Raw genomic sequence first — 18,844 nt, 5'->3', positions numbered from 1 at the left:
AACATGCAGGTTTGCTTCCTTTTCCTCCCCCCTCACCACTGACAATCAGCCAAACAATTTTTTAAAGATCAAGCAGCTCTCCCTCGACCAAGCAAGTCAGTGACCTGCATTTTTCTACACCAGAATAAATCATTTGCTCTCAACACCTTTTGCTAGGTTGTACTCCTTCCTTTAGCAAGTCTGCCCCTTTATTTTTTTCAGTTCCATGTAATCAAGACAATAGGAAGCAGCACCTGAATTATGCTTCTCACAGTAACTTACTTCATTCACAAGTAAAGGCTACTGCAAACTACTTTGGGTGGACCCTGTGGTCAGAGGCAATACTGACCTTATCAGATATTTTTTCCTGGGAACTTCCAGTGAGAATATCCAGCTTTGCAAGTTGGACCCTCTTCCCCAGGAACAGGCAAACACAATGCAAACTCCTTCCTCCAAACCAGGAGCAAAGAATGATGTTATTTCCTATGGCTGGCTTTGGGAGAACTACATAGCAACACCAAATCACAGCAGCAAAACCAAGAAACACATGAAACAAGTTATTTACTAAACCTTTATTTTAAAAAATGATTACAAAATACTTTATAAAGTCCCTTAGATCAAGAAAACATGAATGCATTAAAAAAGATCACAGGTTTAGAATGATAAAAAATATTTAAGCATTTAAAAATTATTTAGATGAAAATTCAAGGCAACACTGGAAACAAAACTATAAAATTCTTACTTATATATATAAAATCAATGTATTATCATCCTGCTTTAATAATAATTAAAATTCACTTAAATTCTTAGAGGTGTTAAAAGTCATACACAGTTCTGTCCAGTATAAAATTTTATATCCAGAGAACTCCTTATGTTTACAGCAATAAACTAAACAAGAGATGAATTTCCATCTTAAAGGCACTATCAGCACCTTGATTCGTTACAATTGTATAGAACCTTTGAAAAATTTCACAAAGAATTTCCCTTCAGTATAGAAAGCTTGATATGTTTATTGCACAAATTTGAATGAGGATCACCATGACAGCCATTATGCAAAAACATCTTGTGCTGAGCTCTGAGAATTGCATGAGATCGCTCACTGCTCTTTCAGGTTGGAAGGTGCAAAGGTAGAACTCACCTGTAACAGACCACAACCCTTCCCTGCTCTTTTGAAGCACACAGTGTAGGCATTAAGGCACAATTCCTTCCCATACTCAGAACCAAAGGGCACTGGTAGCACCATGATTTTACTTTGTGGGCTAAACCCAAACACAAAAGTTAGCATTCACAATCTACACAATGCCCAGTACAGATCTTCAGAGCAGAAGCTCACAGTCCAGCCACTGGACAAGTCCTCACGTATCCTGAAAAATCCTCTCCACTGCTTCTCAAGGCACTGTAAAAAAGCCTTGAAAGTGGGTACAGAGCCTTTAAGTATTTTTGGACAGGTTCAGCTGGAAAACACCAAAGCTGAGTGTCCAAGCAGGCTCCAACACCACTGCCAAGCCCCGTGGTGAAGAATGGAGAAGACAATTCCCAGATAGATGTACTGGGCCAGTTGCTTCTTTTCAACAGGCTTTACTACCAGTTACAATGTACCGAGATGTTTACTTTGCCAACAGAAGAAATTCGAGGCAGTTGTATCTAACAGCATTTATGCCAGAGCTCCCATCACTCTCCTGAACAATCCCTAATCCACTTAAGCCAAAATCAACCACCTTAATGGAAGCAATTTAAATAGGTGGTTTAAATAAGGTCAGCTGATTTCATCAGAAGCAGGCTGGGAAACAAGCAAAGGGCTTTGCTGACAGAGCACGAGGGGTAAGAGACATCCAGCCACACAGAGCTCCTGCAGAATCAGACATTTAATCCAGCTCCAACAGCATTCTCTAGGATCAGTCTAATTAAGAGACAGACATTTAAAGCCAGCACCTGACACCAGAAGCATCAAAGGGGCATGTCAAGACTGCAGACCAGTCTGCTCAGTCACTGCAGCAAGGAACCCCACCTAGACTGGGAGGGCAAAGGAGCTAGGAGTGATAAGGAAAGCTAGGATATAGGAAGCTGATAAAGTTAAAAAATATAACCTCACAGAAGCAGAGAACAGCACACACACAAGCAAATCTGCTTCTCAACTATTTTAAAATAAGAGCAAGAACACCTTATGAAGCACAAGGATTAACAGCACCACCATGCATATTAGCCAACAATTGGTTTGGAAGTAACATTTTAGCAACTGCCTTAAACCTATAACCATCATGTGACTTGCTCCTAGTATTTAACTACTGTGTGACAGACTATTGCCAGGTAAACTGCCAAGGCAGGGGGATGACTTTACACATCCCTTTTTGTACCAGTATCTCCAGTTCAGGAATGGACATGAGTAACACGGCACTTAGGTGGGGAAAAGCCTCTAGAAAAAGCAACCGAAACCCAGACCTCTATTAACTTATCTTCAGGCTGGGAAAAATAACAGGAAAAATTACCTCAAGATAAAAGTCCAGCCATGGTGCTGCATTGCTTAATAAGTACTAGCAGCACAGTGTTGCTCTTACACTATATTTACAGCTGCTAATTACAGATGAAGATTTAAAGACTATAGACATTTTGGTATGGAAAAAAATCAGTAGAACTCTAGGCAATAAGAAGAAACCGAAACAAGACCATTGGAATGTTACTCATATGGGCACGGTCCCCAAAGTAAGACATTGCAGATCATAGTGGAGGTATTTCTCATTATGGATATTCTGTATCACCAGTAACACCACCTGTAAACTGAACATCTCTAATCTACCCAGTTATCAGAGACAGCTACAGCAAGCGCTGACTGAAATCAGGTTTTAGTGGAAACAGACACTAATAAATACAAGGAAAAAGAAAAAAAGCCAGTCCAAAGAGCATTTCTTCTTTACAACACATGAAATTCTATGAAGGAGAGTATCTCTTCATGAATAACTCTGAAGCCAAGCTACAGCTTTAACTTGGTGCTTCACACCACCTGGCAAAATTTTGCATCCTCCAAGCAAAGTGTAGTTTTAGGCTTCAGTCTCAGGCCACAGAGAGAAAACATCACAAATTCACACTCATCAGAAAGTGGCAGCAATGGAAAAAAACCAACTTTGACCTGCTATTGCAGCCCTTTGTCTTAAAACAGCTTCCTCTTCCTTTCCCAAATACAGCTCAGCCAGGTTCTGGAGGGCTTAGTCTCAATGCTGTCACAACAGGTTACTGGACTAGGAACATGCCAGACTGGGATATCAATGAAATGCAGTTAATGCCTGGGAGACATGGCAAATGTCACGAGCACTCAAACAAGAATTGTTTTTGCATAATCAGCTTTTTCTCATCTGCTTTGGTATTTTGGAACATCTCCTGGCATACAGCAATTTGCTCTGCTTTTGAAGGCTTTCCTCTTAAGAGAGGCGTAGCAGTCTTGCTTTTACCTCAGACACCAGAAAAATGCTTTTCAGCACTTCATTTCTTTTACAGCCATCAGCATCTGGTCTGACACATCCATCACTTGTCCAATACGTGTCCCATCAGTAGTGTTCCTTGCAGTCCTACAGACTGTTGCTTGCAAAACAAATCAAGGGTACAAGTGCTTATTTACCTGTTTACCAACTGAGCTAGTCAGCAAGAAGTCTCAAGCTACTGCCATATTTATAAACACATAAAATGGTGAGGTCCAAAACCATTCTGGCAAAATTTAGTATTATGTATGCATAAACAAGCTGCATATGGTATTATCCTTGCAAGTAATATTCACCAGGGTAGTACCAGTGTGCTGTAAGCTTTTTTCCATTGATATTCAGATTGCTACTTCTGGGGCAGCTTCAGGAAAATATTTATTCTTTCTCTTACTCCTCTCACTGCTGGCTTTTCAAGTTTCTTCCTGCAACTGTTACAGCTTTCAAAATCATCTGAAAGAAGATTCTGGTATTCAAGTTCAAACTTTGACAATCATGGGGTGCAAAACTGTCTCCTTAATATACCATTTACATTACCCTCCCCATAAACCCCCTGGAGTCTACTACACCATTACACTGATCTCCACAGACGGAACTGAGACATAGGAATAGTAAAAACATTCCAAACCCCCTTACTTAAGGACAAGAATTCCTGTACGGTTCCCTTTTACATTCAGTTTGACCAGGAAGTACAAAAAAGAATTCCGCTGTACTAATTTATAACTTGCAACAGAAGCATCTGGTCCATTTAACCAGGAAATACCTTTAGGCTACAGCTCAGAATTTATTAATTTAATTTAATTTATAAATTAAATTAATGCCACAGACATTAACTTTGTTAGTCACCTCTGTCAAAATCAAATCAGCACACTGTTTTCCTGAAGTTACTGTATTTAGACCCAAGGTTTTTTAGTGCCTGTCACCCCAGCAGGTGGCAGGACTACTTATTAAGCAGGACCAGTTACCCTAGAACATGATGCTCAAAATGCCATTACCTGACCTAAGAATCCATAAAAATTTTATGATGAGCAATGTGTACAAAATTGATTAGAACAAAGAAACCGAAGTTGTTACCTACAGTGCACTGAAAGTTCATTTTAGTTTGCTCCAATTAAAAAAAATAAAAAAGAAAAAGAGGAAACAATTTAAACAATTTCAGGAAGTTAGCTTTGTTTATTCAATGGCTGATTTTCTGTGGCACTCTGAGTGTTACCAGGATTTTCAGAGCATCCATCGACGTTTTGTTTTCGCCTGAGAAAGAGCTCTGTACCAAATTCAGCTGCAAATGCAAAAGTTGCAAAAAATCCAAATACCTGTGAAAGTGACAGAAATATGTGATTTTAAAATGCATAAACAGTAATAGCATACCAACATTGTTTGGAGAGATTTGCTGCACCATTTTGTATGCATTAATAATGCTTATATATTAAGATTACAGTCCTACTTAAATCAATAGTTCCATTCAAATTAGACACAGGTCAGAAATCATAATTCTAGCACATTCATTGCTGAACTTTTTTACAGTTTTCGTTCTTTTAATCAAGTGTGAACCTTATACTGTGTTCTAATCAGCCTTTAATAGTAAAAGTGTATTAGTTTCATTTCCAAAATCAGTTATTAAAGTAGCATGGCATTGGTGATATAGCAGACTATTTATCCAAGAGAGGGCTGCTGATTAATGAGAGTAAATGAAGAAGAATAACACATGGAAGGTGAAGGAAGAGAAGATTTGCAGAGCCTGGGTCAGCAAGGGAGAATTAAATGACATTTTGTGAGTGGCATTTCATTACTAGTCATGGCAAGATGAGAAGTGGTAAAGAGAAGACAGCTTTTTTCAAACAAGGAAAGAAACATATGCATTATTCTAACTCTACCTAAATTTTACACAAGTGGTTTGGACCAAAGGAATTTGACATTAATAAGTATTAAATCACAGTAGTTTTCATTTTTCCTGCATCAGAAAAAAAGGCAAACCTGAAACCTGATTTATACTCGAACTATTAGGTCTAAATAGATCTATATCACATAAGAAAACTATGCAAAAGTGTGTATCTCTAATACCTGATGCTGCCCATGGAACAGAATTATCTTGCTTTCTTTTCCAAATAATTTTTTCTCATTCAAGAATTTGATCTTTAAACTCACATATTCACAATTCCAAGGTTATTCAAAAGAAGTATTCAAATGACTAGGGAATTATGACACCTACAGCATCCCAAAGCCCCTTCAGTGCCTTGCCCTGAGCCTCCTCAGTGTTCCCTGGGAGATGAATGCCCTGTTGCTCTACTGTTTCTGTCACTGAGGAAACTGCTGTCCTTATTGCAGACTGTGCAGGTCAGTGTTGTCCACATGTGCTCTGTAATGCCTGGCAAAAGACAGGATTTCTTGATGACTTTGTCAGGGGGTGACATTATGAAAGGACAATTGAGGAAAACCAGAAATTTCAGAAGTAGGGCATCAGAGAACTGGGGAAGCTTCAAGAGATGACACTGTTGAATAGCAAGAGATGACAGGAAATAATACAAATCCAAGGCAGCAGGCAAAAGGTGGGGAGCTGCAAGTGCACACAGAGGTTTCCAGCAATCCTGAGGAATGCCAGCTCCTTGGATTTCCTATGGTAAGTTTCTCGAAGGTCTGAAATAGCTAATTCCTTCTGAAACATCACAATGCACTGAGTTCTATTCCCTGCCCAGTTTCTTCTCTGCAAATTGAGTGAAGTTTAGAGGGAAGAGAAATTAACATACCAGATAAATACAAAGTAAATCTTGTCGTTTTAAGACTTACACAGGCAGCACGTTCAACAGCAGAGCCAGAGCAGGTTGCAGAGAACACTATTGATGCTAACAGAAACCAGGCACCTATGGCTGGCACAGCCCAAAAATTCTGCAAATATATGTAAAAACATATATAATTTAATTGTAGATAGGTTACCTAAAAAGAACAAACATCATAACAACAGCTGAGTTAACCTGCCTGTGAATTTATGTTTTGATACCGTGATGCTAGTGGAAGCTTCAGAAAATACATGTTGCCACTACATTCCAAATGATATTCAACATTATCAGCTATTTAAACAGCATTATCAGATATTTAAGGGAGTCTGCCCTGGTTTCGTATTTTTAAAGTATTTAATTAACTTCATTTAACCTTTTTTCACAATCAAATTCAAACTCAGGACAACCATGATAGCTTTATTCCCTATGTAAAACATGTGGGAAATTAGAAAACTGTAAGTAACTGTGCTCATTCAAACCTTTCACTACCCTCCCTTATCTGTACCCTCACATAAAGACCCTACTGTTTGCTCTGAAGGCAAATAGGAAGGGACACTTGTGAGACAGAATAATGTTCCTACTGACTTTACAAAGCAACTTTCTCCCACTGTTGGATCTTCTGAAATATAAAGCCATAAACTGTAATGAGGTATGATTATTGCCAAAAAGGAGGTAGTCTCCACCCAGTAGGAAAATAGATAGGGTAAACTGATAAATTGCAAGCATCATGCTGGCGGTAAACTGTATTCCACGTACGTACATACACCTGATGGCTACACTTTAATGTTAGTAGCATTAATGTGGAAAAACTTTGCCACACAAATCCTAAAATCCTGCAGGTAGCCAACTTTGAAAAAGATGTCAATATAAACTCTCAAAGTTGGCTCATTTAATCTACCCTTTACATGGAGAAGAAAAGGAGATTCATTTTGCATAGCCTTTTTACTCCACAGCAGACTTTATGCACTTAGAAAAAATGGTTTCCTTTAAAAAAAAAAAAAATTTCTTACCAGTTTCTGTACTTTCTCTTTCCCCAGTGATTCATACATATCAGTGCAATACACACACAGAATCAGGAGGCTCAAAAGAAAGGCACTGCAGCTTATGAATTCAAAGAAGTAAAGTCCACTACAATAGATGCAATCGTCCACAATTTCTTCACAAACAACAGCCACAAAAGAGAAAATCTGCAAACAAATAACATGCTTGGGTTGGATCAAGTCTCTAACATCTTCAACAAACAGGCATCTCTGATATGAAGATTAATAAAGCTAGCTGCGACAAAAATCCTCAATCTATAATAAGTTTGGTAAAGTTCTGCACCATTTTCTTACAGGCAGAAATGATTATATAATGACATGGTTTACACTTGGCTGTTATAGGTGGTCAAAAAGTTTACACCTGTTACCTCACTTGATAAAACTTCAGAGAAAGTCCACATAGCCAATACTCACATGCTTGTGACTCAGTAATGACAGAAGCTCAACTGTTCTGGTAGGAACCGAAACTTTACACTATGTTCAAGCTGTGTTGGACAACGTTTAATCTATGCAGAGGCTTATCTTCACCTTCCTGCCACAGTATGTTTTGAGAAAAGAACGTGATTTAGGTCCTGTATAGTCACCATATCCGTGCTGCTGGATTTTCTACCATTTTATTGTGCAAGAAGGAATATTGCTTTATTTAACTGTTCACTTATTTTGGCCACTTCTTGCTAGTTTCCTTCATCCCATAAAGTTGGCATAGCTTTATAGATCCTCGTCGTAAGGAGTTCACCAAATTAAAACAAAACCATGAGTAGGAATCAGACTGGGTCATAAAACTGAGACTAATATAAGAATGACAATAACATTTTTAATAAGAGTATGAGGGCAATAAAGAGGTTGACAGTTCTTTGTTTAAAAAAAAAAAATCTAAACTTAATATTCAGAATTGTTCTTGGAAAATAACCACCAGTCTTCAGTTTCAGTTTTCTGACAGTAAAAACAACAGTTTAGCAGTAGGAAGTGTAAATTCCCCTTACTAAGCCAGGTCTCAGAAGGGCACTTCAAAGAATCATGTTTTGCAAATGCAACAATATAAAGTAAACAGGAGCTTAGAAAGGGAAAGAACAGCGGGGGGAAACTTCAATATTACTATCAGGCTTCCTTTCTCTCCCATAGTGGCTGGCAACACAAACTTCTCAGCAGCACTTGCACCTAAACCAGTGAACTACAATGGCTGTCCAGGAATGTTTTGAACTCTGACTTTCCAGTTTGTATGGTTTAGGGGTCTTTTGGGAGTTTTCTTTGCATTTCTAAACATGTGCTTACAGCTGCATCCAATGACTTTCAAATTTTTCACAATATGAGCTGTGACATAAGTTTTCATGTACAGGGCTATTTCTTTTTATAAGCACTGGAAACTGAATGCCATCACTTCCACTTGGGAATAAACCTGTCCTTAAAAGAAAGTATATGTCCAGATAACCATAGTATGATCTAAATAATGGAAAAAGATCTTCTCCACTGAGTGTACAAACAAGTTGAAAAAAATCCCATTCAAAGAGCAGTTATAAAGGGTTCAGTGTCAAATAATTGAGATTTACCAAGTGGAATCCTGTGTGGGACTTGCCCAAGTCAATATTCAATTTTTTTATTTATAAGTTGAGTAATAAAATAGAGTACATCAATTAAAAAAGTTGGCTTGAAGAACTTTGAGTAAGTGCTTTGATTAAGTTCGTATATCAGCAGCACATTCATAAGATGCCAGAGAGCTCTGCTTGGGTTTCTTAGCTTGCCCTTTGATATCACTATCAGGGAAAAAAGGGATTCCTCTGTTGTCCTACTACCACTAAAAACCAATAGTTTTAAACACCAAAATAATTGTTAGAGAAGCAGTTGTTTTGGATTTTATTTTGTTATTAGTCCTATCTGTCTGTACATACAGCAGAAATTAAACAACAACATTTCTCTCACCAGCAAGAAATTATTCATTGATACTGACATTACTGCTGGAAGTTTCTAAACAAGTGTCAAGTTTGTAAAGAAGATTTAACAAGTGAATTGACAGAAAAGAATACTACAAAAATAGAGCAGATCTATGAACTTGCCAACAAGCCTGTGAAGATGCTCAGCAGCGGGATTCCCAGCACAAAATCTTCTAGTTCAGATAGGTGGACATATTAATTCTCTATTAAGTCTGCACAATTGGGGCTACTATCAGCTCAAAAAGGAGCTGATATTTAAGCCTGAATTACAATTTTCCTTTCCAGCTAGGGCATTTTGACTAAAGTTAAACAGTTGATGACAACTCATCCTGCTTTACTTAAGAATTAGTTTCTACCTCAGATTTGGCACAATACACACTGTGCCATTTACCTTTGTGCAGAATTTGAACCACTCATGGACTAACAAAAACATTCCATCTATTAAAAAAAACCCAAAACAAACAATAACACTCTAGAAACCTGTGCAATAGCATGCCTCCCAGCATCCTTCTGGCAGTCACATTTTCCTTGTTCCATTTGCTCAAATGAACTGGTTAAGGTTATAATGTATGCCATCATTCATCTGAAGAAAAGTGTTTCTTAGGTCTAGAAGCCAGATTTCTGCAGGTGATTTCAGAGTATTTTATAAAACCCTTGATCACCTCTATAATGAGGAGAGCTCACTTTCTGATTGCCATACCCTGTTTAGCAGTCCACACAAGCAATTATCAGAGCATAATTCCAGTAACAACCACTATTGTAACACAAAGCCAATAGATGTTAACGACCATCACTGGCATTTCCAAAAATCAACGCTTTCCCAAAAGAGGAACCTTTTTCTTACTGGAAATACTGAGGCTTCCACCTTCAGGAATTTCTGGGGCTTGTTTAAAGTGTTTTGACTGAGAACTCAAGATCTGTGCTTATTGATAAAGGTTACAAAAAAGGAGGGAAAACTGTTGGAAATTAGGAGGGTGAACAACTATAACTCCATTTTCTTTTCCCCCTCACTGAAAAATGGGTGCAGGCCATAAACTGCTAATTATTTAAGAGCATGTCAAGCAGCTATTCACCTTGTTTAGGATAATGATAGTTTTTCCTTTTTTCTACCTAGAAAGCATTTTAAACAATTAAAAAGCTTAAGACTTTGGTACACCAGCAAATTTGCCTACATAATCACTTATTTTATTTTAGTCAGTGAACCTACTTAAATAAATGTTCTGCTTGTCAGGGAGCAGAAGCCAGCAGATCTTGCTTTAATAAACTCCAGTAGATGAATTAAAAGTTTATGTTCCATTATATTTATTTAAAGCATTCTTGGGTGTGATTTTTTAAACACTCTTAGAAAACTTTATTTTTGGTAGTGTTACCATTATCTTTATGAGCAGTAAAGAATAGTTCTGGTTGAGGGGTTTGACTGTGTGTGAGATGAAGCTTAAAACCCATATGTCCTCTTTTCTGCAATGGTGAAGTAGGAAGAAAGGGTTGGAAATCACCTACAATTCCTGTGAGCATGACACATCTGACTCAAAAGCCACTGTGTTGGCTGCAAAATGCATGCTGACACACATTTGCAGTCAGCTGCCCTTTACCACCATGGGTTTCACTCCCTTCCTGCCAGTACTTAAGAATGACGATCCTCACGTCCTTATCAGCAGTCACACTGGTACATTTTGGAAGAGCCCATCACCAAGCACAGAACAAACAGAGCTAGCACCAGGAGCCCAGCTGCTTAATTCAGGAGTAACACTACACGCAGTAAAAAAGCCAGCACTATTTCCTAGTGGGCCCAGGGTTGCCTGACACGAAGTGATGTCTCATTCAATGGGCCACCATCAACGTTACACGTCTCTGGTGCAATTTTCCACCACAAATCATGGGAGAAATGAGCTCCTTAATTTTAGCATGGACAGCGCAGAGTGACAGGCTTAGAACGGGCTGCAGGAGCAGCAAGAGAGGAAAGTCTGGAGCTCATGACCTAGTAAAGCCCTTCCCAGTTCTACTGCCCTATGGTGAGGTTCAGTCAAAGGCTTCTTCCTCCTGCTTTCATCCAATCCGGTCCTCAGAAGAAAACACTAAATTTCCTGTAAGGCTTCCCTCTGATTTTAAGCCAGAGTGGCTGGTGTTTAAGGCCAGCAGGCAGCTGGACCACGGTGGCTGCAGCACCGAGCCTCGGGCACACGACGCCGGCACCATCAGATGTCAGCACCTACTCCCGCAGCTCGGGCATGACGAACGAACACTCTCATCACTTCCCCACCATAAACCACTCTGAATCTGCATTATAAGGCACCATGCCAGCTTTCCACCTGAGTTACTGGTCTGCACAACTTTAGTGACCCCATGCCACGTCCCAAGTCAAGACACCTTCCCGGCGGAGCCAGCCCTTTCCGACCGGCAGAATCCATTCCCTCGAAGCCTGTGTGCGGCCATCTCCCCAGGCTGCGCTGCATCATCTAGGAGTTTAATTTTTAAGCGGCGCGAGACCGTCCTAAAGCCGAAGGTCACCACAACACGCTCGTTTCCATGCCAAAGCGGGACCACCCCGCCCCGCCGGGCTCAGCCCCGGGAGACTCGAGGTCTCTCCCCGGCCCCCATTCTGCCAGGAGTGCTCCCTCCGCGCCAGGCCCGGCACGTCCCGCGCGGCGAGGGGAGGAGGGCACTCACCGCCTGGACCACCTTGGCCGCCAGCCGCCATCCCCGCAGGTGCTGCAGGGTGCAACCGAAGGGGCGGCGGCGGGGCGCCTTCGCCTCCGGTTCCGTGGTCTCGTTGTAGACGGCGCCGTTCTCCATGGCCGGGCCGGGCCGCCAGCTGCCAGCTGGGAAAAACCGAAAGCAAAAGGGAGGCGGTGGCGGCGGGCGGGGCGGGGCGGGGCGGGAGAGGGGCAGGCGGGAGGCGGCGGGAGGCGGCGGGAGGCCGCGGTTCCACCGGCGGTTGGTCCCGGAGGGACAAAGCCGCTTCCTGCGGCGCGCGCCAGCGCGCCCCCTGGCGGCCTCGGGCGGGGGCGGCCCGTGAGGGGCGGCCGGGAGCGCAGGGCTGCCTCAGGCCCGCTCTGTGCTCAGTTCGTTAACCGGGGCTAAGTAAAGTTTACAAGATAATTCACTTGTCACACGAGATTACAGTATCAGAAGGGGGTTTAAAGCCAAAGCTTTCCCTGCTTACATTCACATAATCAATTAGGTTGGAAGAACCCTCTGAGAGCATCGAGTCCAACCTGTGACCATCGAGTCCAACCTGTGACCGAACACCATTGCGTCAACCAGACCATGGCACTGAATGCCATGTCCAGTCTTTCCTTAAACACCTCCAGGGACGGTGGCTCCACCACATCCTTCAGCAGCCCGTTCCAGTGTCTAATCAATCACTCTTTCTGTGAAGAAATTCTACCAAATGTCCAATCTAAACCTTGCCTGGCTGCTGCCTGAGGCTACATCATCTTGTCCTGTCATGAGTTGTCATGTCCTGTCATGAGAGAAGATTTTGACCACCACTTTGCTACACCCTCCTTTCAGGCAGTTCTAGATATCAATGAGGTCACCCCTGGGCCTCCTTTTCTTCAGGTTAAACAACCTCAGCTCCCTCAGCCACTCCTCATAGGACTCGTGCTCCAGGCCCTTCACCAGCTCTGCTGCCCTTCTCTGGACTCGTTCCAGCACCTCAATGCCCTTCCTGAATTGAGAGGCCCAGAACTGAACAGAGCACTCGAGGTGTGGCCTTACCAGTGCTGAGTACAGGAGAAGAATCACTGTCTTTGAAGACATTCCTTGTTGTCAATGAGAAAACACTCGCCAAGTGTTTGAAAATCAAGCCTCTGCTAATATACTCCCATACATTTGCCCAGATCAGCTTTTAAAAGAATGTAGAGCTTTTGTTGCCTACTAAGAATAGATTGAACCTGTTATAAGTAAACAAAGGTGTGCTATGTTCACTTCTATATTATTAATGTAGTATCCACAGAGCTATTATGGTCCTGCATAGACAAATTCAGTTACACTTGTTTAAATTCAAGGAAATGGAAGATTTCTGTAGGTAGTAAAGGAGATTTGCTTTCTTAACATTAGCTGTATAGGAACAGATTCCCTGCTTAGGGAACAGATCAGGCTGTTGGGACACTGCCTCTCTTTGGGAACCACACAGTGCAGAGGGAGCATGTGTGCTACAGAGCCCCACGAGGTTGGGGCTACTTTTAACTCTGCCAGGGGACCCTCTTAACTGGGCAGCTGCAGAAGTACGGGCCAGACAAAAGCAGGTGGGCCACACTCCATGCTGAGTGTGTACCAGCAGGTGGTGTGCCTGACTTCTTCCAGTAAGAAAACACTATCCAAGGGAATATACAAGGTCCCTGGACAGGACCATACAGACTTGTCTCTGCCATAAACAATGTTTGGCTGCAGGAATTGGCTTGGAAGGCAAATGAGTAGGGCAAGTCCTGTGATTCCCAAGGCGTGGGAGTTTCTGCTAGAACAAATGAGGCATCACCATGGGTGTGCCCTAGCTTCTACCTGGGATTGGGATGAGTCTAACATAGCTCTGTTGGCAGCATCCCAGACTACAGGACTGAGCAGGTAGGTGTAGTGAGGAACATTGGCTGTTACCACTTATAAGTCCCCAGTGCCTTCACTACCTTTTTTCACACTAGTACGTTATAAATAAGATTACATTGCAGAGGCTGGCATCTCTCTCCTGAAGGAAATTTCCTTCTCATTTTCTTTTCTTCCTTGATAATATTTCACAACTGGCTGAATAACTCCAAAGCCACAAAGCATGTGTCTAGGCTATACTGTGGTCTGATGAGGACAGGACTTAACTGACATAGAAGCAATTGTCAGCTCTTTTAAGGTGTTTGGTAGCATCCAAGGCTATTTTGTAGCCATTCCCTTATGAATGTCTTCATGCAGCATTGCTAGATTATGAACACAGATACTGAAAACGACTGAGTTGAGAAAAGACTGCTTTTCAAGGAGTCACAGAAACACAAAACAAGACTACAAAAGGTAAAATAGATGGCAACGTCTTTCTTGTTTCTACTGTCTTTAAGGTGTTTTTCCTGTCCAGGCACTCTCCAGGGCCTGAACATATCAACATATATATATATATATCAACGATGCATGAATGATAAAGGTTAGCTTGCCATTTAAAGCCTAACTTATTGAGGCCTATTTATTTATTTATAAGAGGGTCAGGAAAAGTGAAACGACAGCAAAGCTAGGGAACTGTAAGTTCACGTGACAGAAAGGGAATGATAACTGGATAACAATATTGGAGTTGCTATCTTGAAAATACTTAAAGCATTACATTATGCTGCTCTTCACAGAGGTACTGCAGGTGTTCTTCACCCTCTTTATCGCATTAACTTTCCAGTACAGTATTTTTCCTTTAAAGAAGGAATTAAAACAACAGTTACAGTAAGTAACAATAGTGTTTAATGCAAATAATAGTATCTAGCTGACTGTGATGTGATGGAAATCCCGTTCCAGATATACAGCTATTGGTTTCCTTTTGGTTATGTGCTACACCTGACAGTTTTCCAGAAAAACAAGTCTTTCTTACCCTGCCACAGCCTTTGCTGGAATGGCAGGAGTGGAGCTTAAGGCAGGACATGGTGGCAGAAAAGCAACCTCACAGTTAAGATGCTGAGCTGCGGTAACATCTCCAGTCAGCCAGGCACAGAGAGGGACATCAGTGGAAGCAGATTAGTGATGAGTGACCTAGTTTTCTCCCTCATTACATCTCCTTCAAGACACCTTCCACAGTGACCAAAAAGCAACAGCAATGGAGAAAGCCCCCTCATTAGAGGAGATCGCAGTGTACACAGTACAGCTGTATGGCAGTTACCACTTCTTTCCCCCAGTGTTGAAATAATTTCAAAAACTGTGACTGGAGTTCCTTGAAGCAGTTGAGTAAATGCCAGCAACTGCAGTAAGGGGGATTCAGTACTGCTGCATCACTGTTGTCATCGAGTGAGGCCTAGTGGCTCTTTGGCACTCTCGGCGTGCTGTGTTACCATGTGACGCTAAAGCCTGAGTCCCTCACGCTCAGAATTGGCAGCACTGGCCTCACGAATTCATGTTCCCCTTTCCCCGCTTTCATAAATGCAGTTATCGGGTTTTTTGCTTTTCTTGTCAGAAGGCAAAGGAGAAGGAAGTACAGGAATGGGAAAGCAGCTTAAAAGTCTAAACCATTGAAGGAGACAGACTTAAGTTTCATTGGAAGAGTGGTGAGGAAGAGGTGTGTGTTACTGCACGATTCAGAGAACTCCACTGGAGACAGCCTGTCTGAGGCATATCTCCCCCCTTCATTTTGATGTTCTCACAGGGGCACCTCAGCTTCTGTTCAAGACTATTCCCATGTATTACATGAAGTAAATACAGCATGATTAGTAAGCAAATGGGATATTCCAAGTACTGCAACAATGAGCTCAGAAAAGACTTAAATGTGTTGCATCTACTGAATTTTCTTTAGTTCTTGGGATTCTATTTTTGTGCTCAATATTGCAACTGAACTTCACAAACCCTGACACCGTACTAAACACGCTTGAATGTGTGATTTTAAAACAGCTGAAGAATTAGCATTTTTAACAGCTATTACTAAGGATCCCTTATGGGACTAGAGATGAAATCCCCACATTTCCCAAATGCAAGGTTGGGCCAACTATTCTCAGTGGTTTTCTGCATGGCACAGAGAAGCATTAAGCTGTGAGGTATTTGATAGGCAACAGTTCTGCCGTCACAGGTGTCCTACTGCAAACCGTTTGCTCCCCAGGAAGAGACTGCAGCCCAACAGGCAGCAATTCCTGCATTTCAGAAGTATCACTAGAAATTTAAGGTTAATACAGTAGCTAGTCGGTAAAACCTAAAAGCCATGTGCACATTTCTGAGATTGCAATTTTCAGCTGAAAAAATGACCTGCCTGGAAATAAAATGGACATTTACTCAAAAATTTCAAGCTTAAAATTTGCAGAGCAGCTTTATTAGAACCAGTATACTCAAAAAAACTGATGTAGGAACAGGGTAGAGAAGGAAGAAGAGAGGATTTACAAAATTCCCCTGAAACAGCTTTGTGTCAGGCTAATCAGCAACTTGTCTACATAGAACTAGCCCTGAAAGTCTAAAGGAATTTACTTGATTTATATTGTAGCATTTTTTCAGTGTTCATACTGAAAAACATTCTTAAGGTAGTGTTATTAAAATTGTGCCCTGTAGTTCTTGCATTACCTCTTCGCTTTCTGCATCTTATGTGCTAGTCTGAAACTTTGTACCCAATAGCAGTAAAGGCACAGAAGAGTGATTAGAAGAAAAATTAATGTAATTCATGCTGTTACTCTTTCAAAAATTGGGGTAATCCAACCCCAGCCTAGAGCAAGAAAGTATTCTTGCCAAATTAGCTTCAGTGGTTTACCCAATTTATCTAGTTTGGTGCCTGACTTCACAGTGAAAGGAGAACAGGCAGCAGGATTTACTGGCACTACCTTTTGTGAAAAGGGGCATCTGTCACAGAGACTAGTCTTGCATGATAGCTGTTGTAAATCCCATCTTAATTGTCTACTCTCACCAAAGCAGTAGGAGGGGAACTGCAGCTCAAGAGGACAAAGCAACCAGCCCAGGAGTCTTGGTCTCACCAGAGGAAAACAAGAAGCCAAAGACTTCAGGTTACACAGAAACATTCTCACATATTTTCCTTTTGTGGTAAATCTTTTCCCCCAAACAGCATGAGCAGGCTGCAGACAGCTAGTGACAGCAGCATTAAGAGAATTTGAAGGAGGGAAGCAGGCTACTCTACTCTTGTAGAATGAAAAGGCATGGTAGGGAATGGTCTTTTTGTAAACAATCATTTGTAAATAATAATTTAAAAATCAAACAACCAAAAAATTCCAGAGCTACAGGGGTTTAGGGAAAAACACATTTAGAAGCTTCAAATACACAGAAGTGACATCTGTTTCAAGAAGTGAAATTATAATGAGTCATTAGTAAGGTTCTTCACTGTCCCAGCCTCTCCAGGTAAGGGCACGTGGTGTAATAGGTATTAATGCATTATGTGGCCAATTTTCCAGCTTCATAAAGGGTTTTGTGCTTTGACAGATGCTCAGACAAACTAACTTGGAGATTGCAGGAGTTGTCTTTCAGAAACTTGGACAGTATCCACTAGTTTAAAATGTTGCCCTAAATCCAAAGTTTCACCCTAATGATACATACCACTGCAGTTGTGCAAGAATGGGTCCTGCTTGTATCATCAGAGGATCCTTTCTCTCAAACACATTCCAAGTCCAGTTTGAAATTTACATAAAGAACCTAGAGAACTGTTTTGATACCAATGCATGCCATGTATCCATAATCAGAAGCCTGATTTCTTTCTTTCAATTTATTCTATACAGCTGTTCATCAGCAAGTCATGCATTTCCCCATATGCCACCTTTACTGAATTGTTGACATAAGTAAAATTTTAAGGGCTGCAGTTAAAGACATAGTTAAGAATATCTACTGAAATTTGGCAGTCCACAATTCAATCTTCTGAGTCTATTTTAACAAGTGTGCTTAACTTGAGGGAGTTGGGAGACAACAACATGTATGTTGTTCTTAAATAAATGTAGGTATTTTGTAAATATGGAGGTAACTCAGGTCAAGGGAGGTGATCCTGCCTCTACTCAGCCCTAGCAAGGCCGCATCTGGAGTGCTGTGTCTAGTTTTGGGCTCCTCAGGACAAGAGAGACATGGAGCTCCTGGACCAGATCCCGTGGAAGGGAAAAAAGATGATTAAGGGATGGGAGCATCACTCTCACAAGGAAAGGCTGAGGGAGCTGGGCCTGTTCAGCCTTGAGAAGAGATGACTGAGAGGGGACCTCATCAATGTCTGCCAGTATCTAAAGGGGGGGTGCCAAAAGGATGGAGGCAGGCTCTTCTTGGTGGTGCCAATCAACAGGACAAGAGGAAACAGCCAGAAACTAATGCACAGGAAGTTCCAGCTGAACATGAAAAGCTTCTTTATTGTGCAGACAACCACGCACTGGAAGAGGTGGTCCAGAGAGGTTGTTGAGTCTCCCTCACTGGAGATATTCAAGAACCACCTGGACACAATCCTGTGCCACGTGCTCTAGGGTAGCCGTGCTCGCACAGGGGGGTTGGACCAGATGACCCCACTGTGATCCCTTCCAACCTGACCCATTTTGTGACTCTGCGAATTCACTAGAACCATTACAGAATGCAGGAACTGGGGAAGAAGAGTACCGCCATGTTCAAAATACAGAGACTTCCAGCTAATCCGAGAAAGTAATGTAGGACTTACTGATTTAAAAAACCAGAAAACCCGAACTCATTGAAGTGTCTTGGCAATCATTTGATCAGGATATACCTTTTACATTTCCTATTCTGAGGCTGTAAGTAGAAAGTAACCCCAAATTTCACAAAGAAAAAAGTGATGTTCAGCATTTGTATACTGAAAGCTTAAGTAAAGTCCTAACCTTGGTCAACTACTACTTAAACAACACACTGCAGCCAGCAGCAGGATCCTTAGTATAACTAGAGAGCTTTGAAAACACCGCAGCACAAACCACCCAAAGTCAGATAAGCTAGTTTCACTCCTAGGAACAAACACTGCAGACTTATCTCCTTCCAGAAACGATGTTTTAAGGGAGTTTAAATATCTGCCAGTGATGTTATTC

General features: G+C 41.5%; 1 protein-coding gene across 1 annotated transcript; it reads right to left on the bottom strand.

Moving 5' to 3' along the window:
• Window positions 1–1,544: 1,544 nt before the first annotated feature.
• Window positions 1,545–12,053, bottom strand: CMTM6 (CKLF like MARVEL transmembrane domain containing 6). Its single transcript, XM_042043651.1, has 4 exons — window positions 11,856–12,053; window positions 7,231–7,407; window positions 6,231–6,329; window positions 1,545–4,759 (listed from the first exon to the last, which is right to left on the bottom strand). The coding sequence occupies exons 1-4, from the start codon at window positions 11,979–11,981 to the stop codon at window positions 4,610–4,612; spliced, it is 552 nt and encodes a 183-aa protein (XP_041899585.1). The 5' UTR covers window positions 11,982–12,053; the 3' UTR covers window positions 1,545–4,609.
• Window positions 12,054–18,844: the final 6,791 nt, after the last annotated feature.

The sequence above is a fragment of the Corvus kubaryi genome, unplaced genomic scaffold (genome assembly GCF_017639235.1).
Source record: "Corvus kubaryi isolate FWS band 111438036 unplaced genomic scaffold, C.kubaryi_AGA036_p1.0 37398, whole genome shotgun sequence".
NCBI classification, from domain to species: domain Eukaryota; kingdom Metazoa; phylum Chordata; class Aves; order Passeriformes; family Corvidae; genus Corvus; species Corvus kubaryi.
The sequence above is the reverse complement of the archived record's forward strand: the minus strand, read 5'-3'. Positions and strand labels throughout refer to the sequence as shown.